This window comes from Dreissena polymorpha, chromosome 6 (assembly GCF_020536995.1).
Source record: "Dreissena polymorpha isolate Duluth1 chromosome 6, UMN_Dpol_1.0, whole genome shotgun sequence".
In the NCBI taxonomy this organism is placed as follows: domain Eukaryota; kingdom Metazoa; phylum Mollusca; class Bivalvia; order Myida; family Dreissenidae; genus Dreissena; species Dreissena polymorpha.
The window spans coordinates 94030252-94051196 of NC_068360.1; the positions used below are offsets into that span (position 1 = coordinate 94030252).

Genomic DNA, 20945 nt, shown 5'->3' on the forward strand with positions numbered 1-20945 from the left:
ATGTGATCGTCCAATATTGAAAAAATATGCAACCATAATAATTCAATAATTATTTAAACACTACATTTTTTTTCCCCAAAGTAAATCAATGCTATCATTGTCAAAATAATGGGCAAATGTCATCTACCCAAACTGGTAAGAATAAACCCAGTTGCACGCCAAGGTGTGTCCATTGATATTTTCACCATTTTGTTTATGGGGTCTTTGGAATGGCAAAAATTGCTTCATTTTGACTTTTACTGGGAAATTGGTGCATTTTATTCTTTTTGTTACAAAATACTTAAAAGAGACTAAGTGTTGTCATTAATATATTCACTGAGGTTATAACCCATGAACTGCATAAGGAAATTAACTAAAATTTGCATTTAATGTACTTTTCGACATTTGGAATGGTCGAATGGGGCATTTTATGTTCGACATTGGTAATGGAGCGAGAAAACAGACCCAAATATGACCCCCAAAAACACTGCGTGTCCCTACCTCATCATGGGTATCCTGTAGCTCTCCGTCATAGATCCAGCGCAGCAGAGTGGCGTAGATAGGCTGGGATACCTGACATGGGGAAGTTTACATTACATGTAGTAAACCATCTCCCAATAAAATATAGAAATAACATGAAACAATACGAGTCTCGTTTTGAGCAAACTTGGCTCAATGAAAGTGCGTAAAGTGTCGACACGGGCTAGCCTGTGCAGTCTGCACAGGCTGATCAGGGCAACAATTTAAGCTTTTATGGTATTTTTTGTTTGAAGGAAGTCTCTTCTACACAAGAATCCAGTTTTAAGAGGTAAGTGACTGCCATATAACAATTGTTGGCATATATGACCAGGAAACCAAAAATGGGCGAATCAATAATATGCAAGACCATAATTGACATACACTTCAATCCCTCTACAAACTGCATAGGACAAACAAAAAAAGGGGAAGGGTGATAACCATGGTGAGTATTTGCCTGAGGAAAAACTTTACAAACTGGGCTTAATGCATGTGCATAAAGGGTCATCTCAAATTAGGCTAAACAGGGACGACATTTTCCGCTTTCATGGAATTTTTTGTTAAAAGAAGTCTCTTCTTAGAAAAAAAATCCAGTTCAGGCGGAAAGTGTCGTACCTGATTAGCGTGGGCGTACTGCACAGGCTAATCTGGGATGACACTTTACGCACATGTATTAAGACCAGTTTTCTCAGAACATGGCTTACCATGGTGAGTATATGCCTGATGAGTGACTTGACAAACGGGTCCCCATGCTGCATGTAAGAATAGATAGAGGACGCTAAGGCCCCTCCCTTCTTGCCTGAAAACAGAACAAAACCGTTGAATTGTTAGGATTTCTGGCAGTATTTCGAAAATCTCAAATATCAACTGCGCTGAGGGCTCTAACTGTACAGATATCAACAAGAGCAGGTAATGCCTTTAGGGGAAATGAAAGTCAAATTTCAACTAAGACAAACTCTCTACCTTTACAGACATCAACAAGGGCAGGTAATGCACTGAATGTAATGACAAATTTCAGCCAAGATAACTAAGACATCGACCAGTGCTGCAATGAAATCACTGCCTACCTTTACAGACATCGACCAGTGCTGCAAGAGTCTTGAGGCGAATGAGGGGATCGAAGGTCCACACGACAAGACGTCTCAGTGTAACACTGCCCTGGCTCACCATGTCTATCCCCTGGTCAAGCTCTTCCTGAAGCTGCAAGGGGTCAAAATATAAGAAATTGAGCCTTGTTCTGGGAAAACGGGGTTTAATGCATGTGCTTGCAGGCTAATCAGGGACGACACTTTCCGCTTTTTACATGGTATTTTTCGTTGAAAGGAAGACTCTGAAAATCCAGTTAAGGCGGAAAGTGTCGTAAATGATTAGCCTGTGCGGACTTCACAGGCTAATCTGGGATGGCAATTTATACACATGCATTCAGCCCCCTTTCCACAGCTCACAGCGCAAAATATTTACACAGACACAGCTCTGCCATATGCAACCAAGCATTTACCTCTCTTCTACTCATTCTGAGCCTAATAAAATCAATACAATTACAGACCTTTCCTACTAGATTCAAATGTAAAAGGCTTCGGAGTGGTTCCTATTTTTCTTTTGTTACAAATCAACTTATCTTTAGGTTTATTAACACGAACTTTAAGTTTGAGGTGTCTGATAATTGTAAGTACACCAACCTGCGACTCTAACACTGCAATCAGCCTGTAATATTCTGTCAGTTCCTGTTGAAGTGCTGCACAAAAACTCTGCAAATAGTAAAAACACTATTTAAACAACCTTCATACACATTTTTATACAACCAACAAAGTTAACTTTCTTAGAAAAAACAAACTCTTTTATTCAAATATTGCGCCCAAATGGGCTTTATCAAAGTTTACAAATATGAATTCACTACATAGGTTTAACTGTCGTGTACATCAATAAAGTAAATCAATCTATGAAAGTGTATATCTTTATCCCTATTGGATATGAAACTAAGTATCAACAAAGTTATATCAAGTAAGATGCTTAATGCCTCCAACTTGTTGTAAACAGAAAAATGTCATTGCAAATAATTGCTAATATTTTACGATTCCTAAAGTGTTTTAAATATTTATTTTTTTTCAAAAACCTAATTAATGTTGCCTGACTGAAATCAAATGATTTAAAAAGAAACTTTCATTTTAATTATTGCAGCATGTATAACAGTGTATTTTTCCGTTTAAATTAGGGCCCGGTAGGGGACCTATTCCCAATGGAAACAAGATACCTGTTGGTCAGAAACACTATGTCCCCTTTTGCGCCGCTTTGAAGCTATATATTTGACCTTTGACATTGACGGATGACCTTGACCTTTCACTACTCAAAATGTGCAGCTCCATGAGATACACATGCATGCCAAATATCAAGTTTCTATCTTCAATATTGCAAAAGTTATTACAAATGTTAAAGTTGGCGCAAACACACAAACAAACAAACCAACAGACAGGGCAAAAACAATATGTCCCCCATTATAGTGGTGGCGGACATAAAAAGCATATATTTTTCCCAAATGGAACCTTAAAATTCCCAATCGAACGTTTCCAAAAGAGTGTTATTTAATGAGTCTAAACATGTCAATTATCTCCAAATCCAGCTCTATAAATTGAACCTTGAAAAATTAATAATATTGAAATCACTTTAATTATCAATTTTACAGTATTTGTAAGAATAAAATCAACATTATTAATTTCCCAATTTTGTGCTTAAGTACGCCATATTTCAAAATCTTAAGGGACCCAGCTCCATTCCCAAAATGGTGCAAAATCACACTTTATACACTTACATATTTTTGGGGATCTGGTTACAAAAATTATTCTAGATTCTGTTGTGATTGTTTAATAAGTATAAGAAGTCAAACTTCACCAGAATTGCACAATAAAAATGGAATTGCAAAACAACTTTCCAGCACTTACTATAAACATAAATACAATGTAAATGTTATGGACGCGCATCTTGTAAAATGTATGGTTCAAAAACTCAAAGTGGGGTCAGAATTGACTTAACTCTTTACCCCATCAGAAGCAAAGTGAAAATGGCTTTTGCAACCAGCATAAAACCAGAACAGCCTGCAAGTAGCTCACAGTCAGTTCAGGTTTTATGCTGTTTGCTGTTCATCAGTATCTAAGGGTTTAAAATGAAACCTTTAAAACTTGAATCTCGTAAGAAAGGTCTTTAATTAAATGTAAATTTCTAAGTGGTAAAAGCTTAAGTATGTTCTTGATAAAACCTAGCAATTATCTGTCTACCTGTCCAACAAGTCCGAATGTTTTATCGGCACACCTGGTCTCCACATAGTTCTTCACCTTGTTGAACAGCCAGCCACACTCTGCCAGCTTGCTGACCAGCTGTCGTATAGCCTTCGGTATCCCTGCCTATAATGTTAGTGTCAATGAGCCTTTTTATTTGAGCCACTTTTGTACAATTCCCTGCTTTCAACTTTAGTTTTAGCCGGTGCAGATTGCGCAGGCTAATCAGGTAAAACACTTTCCACCTTAAATGGAGTATTATTAAAAAGAGACTTCCTTGAAAGGAAAAAAACAAAGCAGAGAGTGTCGTCCCAGATTAGCCTGTATATCATTTGGCAGGTTTAGATGTAATCTCCCTTTTAAAGCTTATTACTTCCCTTGGATTGTATTTTTTGACTTTTCACCTTGAAGGATGACCTTGACCTTGATCTTTCACCACTCAAAATGTGCAGCCCTATGAGATATACATGCATGCCAAATATCAAGTTGCTATCTTCAATATTGCAAAAGTTATCACCAATGTTAAAGTTTTCGGACGGACTGACAGACGGACAGACAGTTCAAATGCTATATGCCACCCTACCGAGGGCATAAAAAGAAATAAATATGACATGATAAATAGAATCATAGGTTAGTGACGTGAATTCCTCTGACTTGCCAGATAACCATTCTCTATCCACGTCACCAACCTATAATTCTCTATTTATCCAGTTAAGGCAAAAATTGTAGTCCATTGCCTTAACTGTTGAATTTTCTGGGGACACACAAATAAAGATTAAAGCACTAAATCAGATTATTTAAAAGACAACGAAAAAACTAAATACCTGAGGGTCGACTTTGTAGCCGTCTTTTGAAGCATCGAACCTCACCCACTTCCCCTCAATGCCTTGGAAGACATAAACGAGGTCCCTAACCAGTTCAGTCTCTGGGATCTCGAAGCTAGCTGTTGAAGAAATCAGGGATGGAAATTACTGGTAAGTTTAAACCTATTAGCTTTCTCTCACTTTCATTGAACACCTAAAGGTGAATGAGACACTCTGGAGTTCATTTCCTAGACCTCCTGATAAAAAGGAAGACATTAGTTTTTTTATATATTTAATTTGGGGCCTAAATTCGGCCCCTTTCCCAGTCTTTAAAAGCACATAATCTAAAAAAAGCCTAAACTTCCAATTTGAATGTTAATTGTTTTTTATATATGTTTTTATAGATTGCAACATTTGATATATTGCCTTATCCAGCTTGATAAGTTGAACCATAGTAAATATATTATTAAACAAGAGATGTGTTTGTCAGAAACACTATGTCCCCTTCTGCGTCTCTTTGATTTATTTTTTTTATCATTTTTCAGGTTCAGATAATTATCTCCCTTTAAAGCTTATTACTTCCCTTAGATTTGTTTTCTTGACTTTTGACCATCAAGGATGACCTTGACCTTTCACCACTCAAAATGTGAAGCTCCATGAGATACACATGCATGCCAAATATGAAGTTGCTATCTTCAATATAGCAAAAGTAATGTCAACATGTTAAAGTTTGAAGCAAACAAACAAACAAACAAACACACACACACACAAACAAACAAACAAAGCAACTGACAGGGCAAAGACAATATGTCCCCCACTATAGTGGTGGGGGGACATAAAAAAACATTTTTAATAAATTTTAATATTTTTTTAGCAGAAGCATAAAGATTCCTAAAAAAGGAAAAAATACTTCAATACTGTTCTATGATAATGGCAGGTATACAACTTACTGTTATCAGACTGCACTTTGATTGTTTGCCGACTACTTCTTGGTACAACTGCTGAATCAGAACCTGGACAACAATAACAAAAAATCAAATTAAATCTACCTATCCATGGAATAGATTGCAACACTCAATATATATAAACAGCAAGAAAAGAAATGCAGTCTTCAAATATTAAAAATTTGATATAAGACAAAAATATTCAGGAAAATAGTAAAAAAAAAAACAAGAGATGTGTTTGTCAGAAACACAATGCCCCCTAATGCGCCGCTTTTTTTTACCTTTGACCTTGAAGGATGACCTTGACCTTTCACCACTGCAGCTCCATGAGATACACATGCATACCAAATATCAAGTTGTTATGTTCAATATTTCAAAAGTTATTGCAAAACTTTAGTGTAAGGTTGAAGTTTTGGGACAGAATGACAGACAGAAAGAAAGACAGGCCAAAAACAATATACCCCCGATCATTCGATCCAGGAGCTTAAAAATAATCAAATTTTAACAAAATTTGAAACAAAATAATGGATATGCATAAAGTGTAATCCCATATAAGCCTGACAGGCTAATAAGGGACGAAATTTCTGCCTAAACTGCATTAAGTCCTGTTTTCCCAGGGTCAGTCTAAAATGTATAAGTACCCAATCTGGGTCAGAAATAAATAGGTTCTAATGTACCTGGGTCATGCCTAGAGACTGCCCCCACCACTCTGGACACTGGGCCATGTCTGTGTGATCTCTCTCCATCCAGTGACACATAGGTAGTACTGTGGGAATAGAACACCAAACATAGTGAGACATAGGTCGTACTGTCGGCATAGAACACCACACATAGTGAGGCATAGGATGTACTGTTGGAATTGAACACCACACATAGTGAGGCATAGGATGTACTGTTGGAATTGAACACCACACATAGTGAGGCATAGGCCGTACTGTTGGAATAGAACACCACACATAGTGAGGCATAGGTCGTACTGTCGGAATAGAACACCAAACATAGTGACACATAGGTCGTACTGTCAGAATAGAACACCACACATAGTGAGACATAGGTCTTACTGTCAGAATAGAACACCAAACATAGTGAGACATATGTCGTACTATCAGAATAGAACATCAAACATAGTGACACATACGTCGTACTGTTGGAATAGAACACCAAACATAGTGACACATACGTCGTACTATCAGAATAGAACATCAAACATAGTGAGACATAGGTCGTACTGTTGGAATAGAACACTGAACATAGTGACACATAGGCCGTACTGTTGAAAAAGAACACCAAACATAGTGACACATAGGTCTTACTGTTAGAATAGAACACCAAACATAGTGACACATACGTCGTACTGTCGGAATAAAACACCAAACATAGTGACACATAGGTCACACTGTCGGAAAAAAACACCAAACATAGTGACACAAAGGTCGTACTGTCGGAATAGAACACCAAACATAGTGACACATAGGTCATACTGTCGCAATAGAACAACATAGTGACACATAGGTCATACTGTCGGAAGAGAACACCAAACATAGTGACTGATAGGTCTTACTGTCGGAATAGAACACTAAACATAGCGAGACATAGGTAGTACTGACGGAATAGAACACCAAACATAGCGAGACATAGGTCATACTGAGGGAATAGAACACCAAACATAGTGAGACATAGGTCATACTGACGAAATAAAACACCAAACATAGTGAGACATAGGTCATACTGTCGGAATAGAACACCAAACATAGTGAGACTTAGGTCGTACTGTTGGAATAGAACACTGAACATAGTGACACATAGGCCGTACTGTTGAAAAAGAACACCAAACATAGTGACACATAGGTCTTACTGTTAGAATAGAACACCAAACATAGTGACACATACGTCGTACTGTCGGAATAAAACACCAAACATAGTGACACATAGGTCACACTGTCGGAAAAAAACACCAAACATAGTGACACAAAGGTCGTACTGTCGGAATAGAACACCAAACATAGTGACACATAGGTCATACTGTCGCAATAGAACAACATAGTGACACATAGGTCATACTGTCGGAAGAGAACACCAAACATAGTGACTGATAGGTCTTACTGTCGGAATAGAACACTAAACATAGCGAGACATAGGTAGTACTGACGGAATAGAACACCAAACATAGCGAGACATAGGTCATACTGAGGGAATAGAACACCAAACATAGTGAGACATAGGTCATACTGACGAAATAAAACACCAAACATAGTGAGACATAGGTCATACTGTCGGAATAGAACACCAAACATAGTGAGACATAGGTTGTACTGTCGGAATAGAACACCAAACATAGTGAGACTAAGGTCGTACTGTCGGAATAGAACACCAAACATAGAGACACATAGGTCCTACTGTCAGAATAGAACACCAAACATAGTGACACATAGGTCCTACTGTCAGAATAGAACACCAAACATAGTGAGACATATGTCGTACTGCCGGAATTGAGCCAATCACATGCATAAGGTGGTTGCATAACAAACAAGCAAATTTTTTTAATTGATATCCTCTGCCAATATGCTTCTGGACACAAAAGTGTTATATTTGACACTCAAAAAAGCATTTTTTAAGATACAAAGGGCCATAACTCTGTTATTAACAGATGGTGTACAATGCCATTTGGCGTGCATCATTCTCTTATCCATATATATACTCATACCAAGTTTCAACGAAATCCGCCAAAGCACTTCCAAGATATGGCTCCGGACGGACGGACGGAAAGACGGAAGGACAACGCCAAAACAATATCCCTCGCCTATGGCGGGGGATAATAACGGGGACAAATATCAAAAACAAATTTTCAATGTAGCATTCAATTACATATATGATTAAACCATTATCCACAGTTCATATCATTGGCTCAGCATTGGACCACACAATTGCCTCATAATGGCTGTTTAGTGAAGCTAGCAATTTACTGTGACAACTTTAATCAGCACAATATGTAAACATTTTAAGGTTTCTCAGATAATTCAGATTTCCTTTTTTTTTAAATTGAGACAAAAGGCCAGAAACTAAATAGGAAGCTAATACAGTATGCAAACTTTACCTCCTCTTAAAATGTACTAGCCCGAATCTGATGTCTACTTGACCATAAACGACATAGCAAATAAACACAATTGTGTCGTGTAACTGTTTAATCAGGTTTTATCAGTAAATAATTAGTGAACACAAGAAAGTTATTTTGATGCACAGAGTAAAAAATAAAATAAAACTATTTAACAACATAAATTGTTTGTTATAATTTCACTGTTTATCACCAGTTAAACAAATGATGTCTGTACAGCAGGTGACATTTATTCAACGTCATCAAATTCTGGCCTCCTTGACCGCTGGCTGTGCTCCATGCAACCACAGCTCCAAGGCCCTTTTTCCATCATAATCTGTGTCAGTTTTACCGTCGGATTCTTCTTTATTAACTTATTTGTCGGACGAAAATCCAATCTTGAACAAAGCCATTCTTTAAATTACATTCTCTCGTCTGCTACGCCAAAATGTTTACATTGATGATACCGATTTTCGATAGAAGTCGTAAAAACATGATGCAAAGTTCTAAGACACTGCAGAAATTCATTCATATTCATGACAACTTGACCAATGGAAACAAGCAATTTCTGCAGGAAGCTCTCCTTCGCGTCTAAAAATAGCGATGAATCATGTGAATGCTCCGCGTTTATTTACATACGCTAGTTTTGTTCTGATGTAAATAAATGATACAAGAGTTATTTTACAATTTAAGAGAAAAAGGTATTCGGTTAGTTACAGTTATATGAATCAGTATAGATTTTTTATGTACGCCCAGTCGAACAAGCTAGCCCACAGTTATACTAGCCCGACCACCGATCTTACTAGACAATGTCTGTTGGACGTGCCTTAGTGTCGAAAACCTGCTATGGCTACTGAAATCTCAAATTTTCTACCAATTCTCAAATTGGCTACTGAAATTTATGAATATTATTTTGAAATAAAGCAGATTGTCAAACTCTCTGAGCTAACATTCTAAATTACATGAATTCTGGCTACTCATTCAAATTTCCAAGGGTAAACCTAGACTGATTTACCTTGGCAAGAAGGATTGTGGGACGGGTGTGGGTTCGTTGCTACGGATATCGCCGTGTATACTGCTGATTCCACTACTAGCGGTGGTGTCAATGGACTGTTGGGAAGGCGTTCGGGCAGTGTCAGTCGAGGGAGGGGCGGTGAATGGACGCCGGAGGCCGCTGCCTGCGTTGAAAGGGGTCGATGTGGCAAATTTCGGCAGCCCTCTGCCAAACAGGGAGCTAGAGGACTTGACATAGAACCAGAAAGTGAGATAAGGCTAAAGCACTGACACATATATAACAGGGGTGTGATTTAAGAAACACCTCAGTGGAGGAGAATGCCCAACCCTCCGTAAAAGGTTCAACTAAACTCTTCATTTGTATATACATGTAGATCTAGCATAGATCTGCGGCCACAGGCCAATACCACTGTCTTCAGCTCAGTATCAAAGCCAGTATGAATTCAACTAATTAATAACATTATATTACAATCTACTTAGTTTCATCAGTTAACCATATTCTTCTTGTAATAGACTGCATACTATTCATGAAAACAAGCCATATCACATTAAAGACAGTGATCATCATATCATTCATCAAAATAAGGAAGACGACTTTACATCATAATTCTGATAGACCTTCCATAAATTATCTATATAATAAAGAAAAACAACAATTTTACTGGATGCTTTCAAGCCTTTGTCTTAATTGCTTGTAGAAATTTCAGTGGTGAATAAACAGGATATGAACCGAAACAGAACTTTTCTTGCAAAACAAAAGGTTATTCCTCAAATAAAAAAATGTTCGGAACAAGTGTCAGCATTTCAGCTTTAAGAAGGGTAATTAATCCATAAAAATATATATAAAAAAGTAAACTTACCTTGTCTCTAGTATTCTCACTCAGTAAAAACAGTAAATGCAAAATGGCCCATCGGTTTTTCACCAATCCCTGAAAACCGAAAACAAGCTTGATTTTGTACAACTGTCACTTAGTTATTTTTCCAAATGTTTTCCTTATTTTGTTACTTTCATACATGTACTTGCCCATATTATCATGAATGTTAAACTGTTATCTTGAAAGGCTGGACAGATATTTTGCTTCAGGAGGTCAAATACTGGTACATACAAATAAATATTTGCCAGACATTTTCAGTTATTTTTTCAGATGGTTAGGAATGGTTATCTATTATTTTTTATGGTAAATGGGATGTGGATGGTGTATTTTAAGGATTACTTTTAATGACAACAAGTTCATTTAAGACGCGTTCTGGGAAAACTGGGCTTAATGCATGTGCGTTAAGTGTTGTACTGGATTAGCCTGTGCAGTCTAGAACAGAACTACATGTATTGTTTTATTGTTTAGTATTTTATTGTTTTATATATTTCAGATCCTGATTCACTCTGGGATTAATGGGGTCGGTTTACTATTTAGTATGCATGTATACTTACAAGATCATTATGAACTGACTAGTAGATTAAAAGAAGTGAACTGTGAACAGTCTTATTTATGAACTTGTTTTGTTCATTGAGTTACAACACACCCGAACCACAAGGGTGCAGTCTGCACAGGCTAATCAGGGACAACACTTTCCGCATACCGTAATTACTCTAAGTTTTCGAAATAAGATTTTTTTTGTGTCCGAAAATTTAGGTACAAACAATATTCAAAAATTATGAGTGTCCGAAAATGTAGAGACATACATGTTATGGTTGTTTGTCAATTATTTTAATGAAACAAAACCAATTAATAAATGTGCAATAATTTATTGTGTTGTACTCAACTTTTCCTGCTTTAAATAAAGTACAACTTCACTTATTTGCAATCTCTTACCTGAAATGGTATATAAAAACGTCATAAAAAACAACCATACTGCTTCCTGAAAACGATATCATTTCAAATGCTGTTGGGTGAAACCTTAGTTTATTTTACAGGTATCTATGGTGATCTACCCAATAACGCAATTTGAATGGTCCATTGCCCTCAGGGCATTCTATGCCAGGTTTGATAACGTTAATCCTGTTGTAAAACTTCATGATCGATGGGTCCCAGATAAGCGAAACCAAGGCAGAAATCTATAAACTAGCGCTGTAAAATATACTGTCCGAAAAATTGGAGTCATTAATTATAGATGAAAATCCCTATGTCCGAAAATATAGTCACAAAAAATAATTATTTTGGCTACAGAAGAGGGTGTCCGAAAACATAAATTACGATAAACTGGACTTTGGTTTAGAAAAGACTTCCTTTAAATTATAATCCATAAACGTGGAAAGTGTCATCCCTAATTAGCCTGTGTGTACTGCGTAGGCTAATCTGGGACAACACTTTAGGCACATGATTAACGCCAAGTTTTACCAGAGCGAGGCTCATTTATGGCAGGTCTCATTACCTGTGACTGCAGCTTCCTGTGCAGCTCTGCGAATGTGACCGCATCTTTTTCTCGGCCTCTTCGTATCACTGTCAAAGTCAAGAACTGGTTACATTGAAATCTGTGTATATTTCTCACCAGTTTGAAAGTAATCAATATGATCTATACCTGACACATTTTAGCATTTTACAAAAAAAGGGAAAATACATAATTCTTAGATTTATAACATTTGAATAATTATTGATACATCTTAAAACAGATAATTAATTATTTTTATCATAAACGTATCAGTAAATAATGTGAAAAATGTTGAAAAAACATATAAAACTTAATCACCCTGTAAAATTATCCATGAAATTTCAAAACATCCAGGCTTGAGCATAACCTCAGAAGTTGCATTGGCTCATAACCTCGGAAGTTGCATTGGCTCATTTATTAATGCATCCCAAAAAAGAGGTGGCGCGCGTGATTAACGGCCGTGTAATTGTCATAAATAAACAGTAAATAAATTAAAACTTCTAAAAATTGATACTTTGATAATAAGGGATACATTGGAATCACTCACATTTTCGTCTTATCTTCTCTGACACCTGAAACTCGTCTGCTTCTACTGGAATGCCAGCATGACTGAAGAGTATTTTTGTCTGGGCAATTAAGGCAAATATTCAAGAAACAATCTGAAGAATATCAAATTGCAGAAACAAACATGTTGGAAAAAAACAAAAAGAAAACGGGTTTCATTCTTATGAGTAATCTTGAATATATATATTTCTAAAGTATAAAGTACACAGGGGAAAATACCTTTAATATTTTACCTCACCATTTTGGCAATATGACCTTAACTGAATTCTTAATTATAAAACATACATAAAACAAACACGTGTAAATACTTAACATAATTATATCAGTTGAAAGGATATTACAACTTCAAACTTTTTTATTCATATACTTACAAGATCTATTTTCAAAACTGAAAGTCAAACCATCAATTGGGAATATTGAAACTGGATAAGGGGAAAAATAAGCTATTTTTGGCCATTTGGAACACCAAGAGTGCACTGTGAAGAACTGTAAAGATCATATGTCACTAGCAAATTACCACAGGGAAAAGTCTCGATTTTTTATCTTTATACTACATAGTTAGTCAGGGTTAGTCAATCCATTTTAGGGGAAGTGGGTCGCTACCCATAGCAGAGGGAATTTTCGCGGCGTTTTCCTTTTTGGGGGATTTTTTACTTACTCTCTAATTATAACATTTGTACATGTTTGCCCTATATTCATTGCTTTTTTCATAATTTAGTATGTTTGACAAGATTAAATAAAAATAGAATTGAGATATAATAATCATGAGACACATCTATCTATTAAAAAAAAAAAAAAAAAAATTTGTTAGGGGGAATTTTTCCCCCAAAAAGGGAAAATAAGTATACGTTTCAGGTGGGGGAATGCGGCAGAATTTCGGCCGTGAATTTGACATATTGAGGGCCCTGTTAGTATATATATAGTATATAGTAAAAATCGAGACTTTTCCTTGTGCAAATTATCAGTAACAATTATGACAATGTCTCAGTGATGGTTTGTGCTTTGACTATGAAATGGTGTCATTATTTCATTTGTTTTATTTAGGAGAGCAAGTGGATGTAAAGACTTTTGAATATACTGCAATTCTTGTGTCGATACACTGAACTCATAGTTTTTACTATGGACTTTGTAGGACAAAAAGTTTACAAAAATACTAAATTCTGTATTAAAGGGACCTTTTCACGTTTTCACTTTTACTCCAGGGGTCAGTGGTTCGAGCCATGTTGAGGGTTAATCATTTTTCTTTCTTCAATTTTATTGTTTTTTACTGGAGCTTTCTAGATCCAATGCTTACATTTATCAATATAAAGCATTACATGACAAACTTCAATATCTGCCAAAATCTGTGAAAAGGTCCCGTCAAAGTTAAAATATCAGTTTAATTTATGGAATGACATGTAATTTTGTAGTAACTGCATGGTCATAAATAGCATTCTTCTCATGAAGATGTGCCTAATATCAGCTTTATAGGTCTAGTCAAAACACGCTCAACAAATAAGTGGGCCCCCAGTACATTGACTTCTTTGTTAACCTTGTAAAGCATAAACCCAGAAAAATAAAAGTTGGTTTGTGCCATCTATCAAAATGTTTTGAGAAAGCTTAAAAATGGGGGTTGGGAACAGTTTAATAAAATAGTTAATTTCAAAATCACAGTTCCTTATTCATGGTTGCCACTTAACTTGAAGTCAGGGAAATTTGATTTTTTTCAAGGTCAGTGAAAAGTCAGGGAATTTAAAAAAAAAGTCAGTGAAAAATGACATTTCAGAAAAGTAAGTGAAAAGTCAGGGAAAAATAAAATTTTGGGTCGATGCATTAGTTATTTAGTGGCAGTCTTCTGATATCATTTGTGTTAGTAGATTCAATGGTATATTTTTTTGTTTGAAATGTTCTGACTATTTCTATGTGCATAAAACATTAACATGTGTAAAGCATGTTCAAAAATGTAAATTTATTTTTTGTTGCACAATAATGTTTGCCAAAGACCTTGGCTAGTTGAAATAATCATTGGTACTAAGTTCTAACAGTTATGTACATTTAAAAATAGATTTATTTCTATGAACATTTCCCATTACCCATCCTCAAATGTATTCACCTATGCTTGTGTCTAGATGTTAAAGTATGATCATAGTATGTAATGGATCATGTATATGGACAGTTTTTTGTGTCATAGGTGTTGTGCTACTACTGTATTTCCATAACTAAAATCACATGTACATGTATCTACCTATAGAAGTATGTTTTGTTATAGATTTTGAGACAATCATATAATCATATTATGTGGTGGTTGTACATGCACAACTTTTTAGGTCCCCCACCACTATAGTGGGGGGCATATTGTTTTTGCCCTGTCTGTTGGTTTGTTTGTTTGCCCCAACTTAAACATTTGCAATAACTTTTGCAATATTGAAGATAGCAACTTGATATTTGGCATGCATGTGTATCTCATGGAGCTGCACATTTTGAGTGGTGAATGGCCAAGGTCAAGGTCATCCTTCAAGGTCATAGGTCAAATATATAACTTCAAAGCGGCGCAAAAGGGGACAAACACGTATCTTGTTTATCTTTGGTTTTGTGGTATTTACTATATAGCCTTGCATCATGCATAGTTTAGTGTACAAGTAGTACTGCTTTGTTATTTGTTAAATATTTTATGTTAAGGAATAAAATAAACATTATATGGGTGGATTTGGTCGGCTGTTTGCAGTGTCCCCAGGGCTTTCCTTTGACCCGAGCTCCCGGGTTTTGACGCTTGTAAATTACAGAAGACCCCTTTTTGACTCTTGAGAAAATTACGTCATGCGTCACATTTGACCCGGGGGAATATACCGACTTGCGTCAACGAGATCAAAAGTTGTTAAGACTAAGCGATAATTGGCTCGGGGCTGGAGTTTCTCATTTAGCACGCGCTAATCGTTAACGCCCGTTTCAAATCATCGAAGCACAAGTCCACCCATTAGGCGGAGTTTGGTTAATTTAGAAATCTAGTATTGACCAATTAAAACACTGCTGGTTCGATGACGCGTGTATTAACTTTCCATTATTTATCATAGCGTTTGTGATCAGCTGTTTGCGGAAAAGACGTGTATTAAACCCACCTAGTTGCAATAATCCAACTCCCAGCTATTGACCCTCTGAGCTGTACGTATGTACTCATAAAAGCTCAGAGCATTTAAGAAGAACTATAAACCCACTAAAACAGAATGGACTCATCCGCGTCAGTTTTAATAATGTTCAATATTAAATAATAACATCCATATCCACAGAACACCGTAAAGCATATTTTGAGATATTTCAAGAGTATGGCAGAATGTTTTTCCAAAGCTGAATGCACTTATCACTGTTTTACTTCATGATTGCTCAGTTCAAAGACGCGCGAAAGTTATGCTGGCATATGTACTGTCTACAACGTCAAATTACACGCTTTGCATCAAAGTTGCTAAAAATAACTATAGAACCGATATAACTAACCTTGTGGCTAAGTGACAATTTTTGCATGAGCTAATTGATAACAAAATACATGTAGGCGTAATAATTGACCGTTTGAGAAGGCATAGAAAACGGCGTGTTTGTCGCACGTCTTCAGTGAAGATGGCACATGAAATAATTAAAGGGCGTCGGAATTTTTGATGGGATTAAATACGGAGGCACCTTTATCGACGAGTAGAAATAATTTCCTTTTATAGTTTACCGATTTATATAGGCTATTGTGTTTAGGTACCACCCGTATGTTGTTTTTTTTTTTGTGATAGCCAGCGGAAATGTTTGATTTTTTTTTCTCATATTTTGTATTTCATTCTTAATTTAATAGCCACGCGAAACGGTCAAACAAAGTTATTGGATAAAGTGTAATTGTGCAAAGTGTAATTGTGCTTGTGCATTCGGAAAATGTCGCAGAGAAACCTTTTCGAATTCGGAATCGGTAGTAACTCTGAAAGTGTGTGTAAGACGCCAACGACAAAGCGTACTTTAGATCTAAAGACAGTGCTCCTAACACCCCCAAACGTGCGAAAGAAGAACATATGACATATTACTCTGCTGTATACATGAAGTTAATGTTGTATTAGAATACATGTTTTGTATTTATTAATCATTGAAATATTGTGTTTAAATGCATAGTGTTGTAGTGACAGTAAAATGTAATGAATAAATGTTAACATACATGTATCTTTTTATTTGTTGCTTTTTATATATTATATCTCAGTAATTTGCTTAAATTGCAAAAAATCATTGACTGTCCTGCGTTATTATTAGGACTCTCAGAAGTTTGATTTTGACTCTTGAAAATATGGTCCCAAGAGTCCTTGACTCTTGAGATTTGAGGTCTAAGGAAAGCCCTGGTCCCAGATAATTATTCGAGAATTAGGGTTTTCACCCATTGATTTTGAAAAATAGGGTGATTTCATTCTTGAAATAGGCCAGGGTGAACTGAGTTATAAAAATGCATACCGTAAAATCATTGCTGCTTTACTTCTGTTGGAGCTGCACACAACTGTGTTGATTCAATAAAACTGTAAACTTTAAATATATAATTTAATAAACTGATGTTTCATAACATCTTTTATCCTTGAAACTGTCAATAATATAATCTTTAAACTTAAAAATATCGATAACACAAATGATTCTGCACTTATTGGCTCTTGCTTTCTTGGTTTGAAAACGTTTGATTGACTGATATTTTGGTGCAACAATTGCGGACGTCTTTTGACCTCTCTTAGACATTTAGTACGCATCAAAATAGAAACTGAAAGTACAGACGCTTTACAAATACATGCACAATGAACGACGGATTAAGTCAGATTCAAAACGCATGTATGTAGTTGTAAATATTAATTTGGTCAGACACTTTATTTAACTATGAAATGTAGTCTGCAAAGCTTTTGAATAACTTTGACTGTTTTCATGCTCCGTCATCCAGTCGCTTGCTGAATAAAAGCGTCGCCATATTACGAAAATAATGACAAAAAATACCGAAATTGAGCAAAGCATTTTCAATCGAAGCTCTTGTACCGTACGCATCAAATTAAACGAATTTGCGTAAAAGGCAAAACGGGTGCGTTTTCAATAGGCATGATATTGTATTTCTTTGTGTTTTAAAATATTTTAATAGGGTGAAAGACCCAGATACGCAGCTAATCTGGGGCACTGCTGTATGGGGACGAGGAGGCTGAATATGTCGTGAAATTAGTCAGTGAAAACCAAGATTTGGTCAGGGAAAAGTCAGTGAAAAGTCAGGAATTTTATTTCATCAGGTTGGTGGCAACCCTGTTATTTGTTGTCATTATATTATAGTTTTGGTTATTTATATTGATATTGCAACTTTTATACTGAAAACTTTCGCAAATACAAGTATTACCTGCCGAGCAATTTGTAGGCAAACTGCAAGTATGGCTGCACATCAGCTGGAAAGAGAAAACAGAATTTCAGTCTGATCATGGTCGTCACGCTTCTTATTGGTTTGCCGATCTAGCTTACTATAGGCAGTGAACTAGTATTGTACCTTTGTTAGCGTTTCCAATCGCCAAGCCAATGGCAAATGAATCTTTCAGTTTGCAATTAAACTTGAAAATGTAAATGAAAATGGTTAAAAGCAAAAAAAAATGGTTTCTCTATAACTGAATCAATATTCCCTAGCCTACTTAAAAGAACGCTTGGTGCCTACTTCCTTTTGTAATTAAGATAAACAATGTATGGGGTTATAGAAAATTCACTGATAAAAAATGGTATGACTCATGTATCAAACATTCAAGCCACATTTTACACGCATGTATGGTGACAGAGATGCATTACGAGAAATTCCCAGGTAATTTTCTAAACTGTGATGTTCACCATCCATATCAGTTTACGAGAACGCTTATGAGGGCAGGGCTAACTGGTGGGGTTAACTGGCGACTATTTTTTTATTGACGTTGGTCATGAAGTAAGCATTTATTGCAGATGGATTTACAAGGAATCACAGTTTTACAAGTTAAGCAATAAAAAACGATAAATAAAAACAGTACATTTAGGGCAGTGTCGGGCATTATCATCACAACAATTACTGGAAACAAGTGTTACTTATGAAAAGCTAAATGCAAATGGTGCAAAATAAATTACTTACGGCAAGAAAACAATAGCCCCTTGCAATTTTAAGCCTTAACAATTAAATTCCAATACATGAATTATAATGTCATCATGTTCATTTATTGATCTGATTTGCAGCATTTTTCTACATCCTTGTGATAGCTTTTGCTGCTATAAGTCTCTTTGTGCACATCAACAGCTGGACGCATTCAATATTATACATGTATAAAACCCGTGTTTTAATAAGGGCAAGGAACAGACCATATTTTTTTGTGGTGTGACTTAATATAGACGTGCAACTCAGTACATGTATCCTCCAGTTTCCATGAATGGTGTGGCTAAGGAAGCCAGTAAAATAATTTCAGAATTAATGAAAACAATGCAGCAATAAACAATTTACCTTCAAAGATTTACTTATTTCCAATTAAATTCATGTCAACTAAAAATTGTTTATGAAAGCATGTTTACAACGTAAAGCTGATAGTTCCATACACACCCTAAATAACATCCATTAGGCGAGTGTTTACCTCATATCGAGACATATCAACAAAACTTAATTTGATTTACTGAACTATTTAAGGATTGGATATTATAAACGTCCAATCGATTCGGGGGTATTCCCACTGAACGGGCGTATATCTCCTGACGTGCCCACAGCTCTTATGCTTGAACTAAGTGACAAGTGCACTTATATAAGCTTTGATGTGGTTAGTCACCATAAGGCTGAAATTTCAAGTATACTCAAATGTACCCTGGGTACGGAACATTTTAATACTAACACATTCCCGTCTAATTTGGACTCTACCAGAGTTTTATTCCTGCCCAAAATCCGATGTGGTAAAATGCGCTAGGCAATACATGTACAAAATAAAATTCTCTTTAAAAGAAAACAACTTCATCAACATGCTTTCTGAGGAGTTTCGACAATATAGAGGCCATTTTACAAAATATCGAAATAAATATGAACATAATTACACTGCAACGCCCATATATCGCGGACCGTTATATCGCGCTGTCCAATATATCACGCTTTGGCTATGGCTCCTAAAAATCCGACGAGCATGATCACTAAATGATATGTTTAATCTTAGAATTCGCTAACTTAAGCAAAAAACTGGTTCTAGCTAGTATTAACACCCTATATGTCGCGGCTTACTATGGCACGCAGTGAAGCGTGAAAAACAGTCGATAAGTGACAGTGTTGTGTACACACGTCTGGGGTTGTTTTTAACACTTAAAAAATAACCAATTAGTGTCATTTCAAAGGTAATAATGGCAGTTTACTGGTATATAAATCGTTAAATTTCGGTACTGGTCATGAATTTCTTTGTTTTTATAAAAAGCGCGCGAAAATTGGCGTGGGTGTATTTATTTCTAAATAAAACTTTCGTAGCGGGTACAACATTGAGATAATTTTATTTCCATTAAAAGTTTCGTTGTAAATTTCAACTAAAGTATCGCTTGTATCTCGCGAATTATGTGGCATTGACATTTCCTCTTAATAAAATATAATTCGAACACACTGTATCGTTACTGTTACGCTGTTTCAGTTCCTTCATTAGGACTATTAATAAGCATAAATTCGAATATATGCACAATTATATTTTATACGTTTTTTTAACGGCAAGAATTCTTGTTTTGAACTGTTTCGCGAGCGATCCTACATAAAAATGAAAAATATAATTTACATTTTGGTTTTTATGATAAATAAAGATACATATGTAGTTATGAAAATGTTTATTGTAGAATTGGTTTGCAATTATCACTATACAAATATGTAGTAGCGCCGTATATAAAAAGAAAACATTGGGGCAATTTGAAAAATTAACCGCAATACATTTTAGTTAGACATTACTCGAGTTATATCGCGCGCCAAATACATCGCGCTTGCGATCTTTGGACCCCAACAACCGCGATATATTGGCGTTGCAGTGTAGTTTTAAAACAAATTGCCGACAATGACCACTTTAGCGTTAGAATTGACGGATACTTTTCAGTAGATTTTTCGTAGCGGGGGTACATTTAAGTATATTTAAGAGTACCAGCGGTACATTTTAGTAGTATCCAAACTGACACCAATCGTGCTACAGTGAGTGGCAACACAGGTTTGATTAAAAATTGAAAGGCAGATATCGCTATTTTGATCAAAATGCATTACTCTCTGGAAGTCCGGTGATTTTGCAACATAGCTTCTTTAAAAGCGCAGGTGCCGCTCCACCGCCTTGATCTTTTGATTTGCTCATGCCAGATTTGTGTGAATGTTTATTTTGACATTTCTGTTTACCGCGCAGATTTGTTTGCGCACATCCATGCAAAGCTAGACGATGTGTACATTCGG

General features: G+C 35.9%; 1 protein-coding gene across 1 annotated transcript in view; it reads right to left on the minus strand.

Annotated features, from left to right (window-relative positions):
• The window catches only part of LOC127833516 (gamma-tubulin complex component 3-like), a 48371-nt gene extending 27426 nt beyond the window's left edge, over positions 1-20945 (minus strand). Inside the window, exons 1-14 of the mRNA XM_052358807.1 lie at positions 20766-20945; positions 17901-17946; positions 12531-12592; positions 11987-12054; positions 10477-10545; positions 9618-9844; positions 6189-6277; positions 5518-5580; positions 4589-4707; positions 3765-3890; positions 2175-2243; positions 1563-1695; positions 1200-1294; positions 481-552 (exon numbers count right to left, since the gene is read on the minus strand). Of these exons, the coding sequence (XP_052214767.1) occupies positions 481-552; positions 1200-1294; positions 1563-1695; positions 2175-2243; positions 3765-3890; positions 4589-4707; positions 5518-5580; positions 6189-6277; positions 9618-9844; positions 10477-10545; positions 11987-12054; positions 12531-12592; positions 17901-17946; positions 20766-20850 (1323 nt within the window). The 5' untranslated portion in view covers positions 20851-20945. The remainder of the gene's footprint in view (positions 1-480; positions 553-1199; positions 1295-1562; positions 1696-2174; positions 2244-3764; positions 3891-4588; positions 4708-5517; positions 5581-6188; positions 6278-9617; positions 9845-10476; positions 10546-11986; positions 12055-12530; positions 12593-17900; positions 17947-20765) is intronic.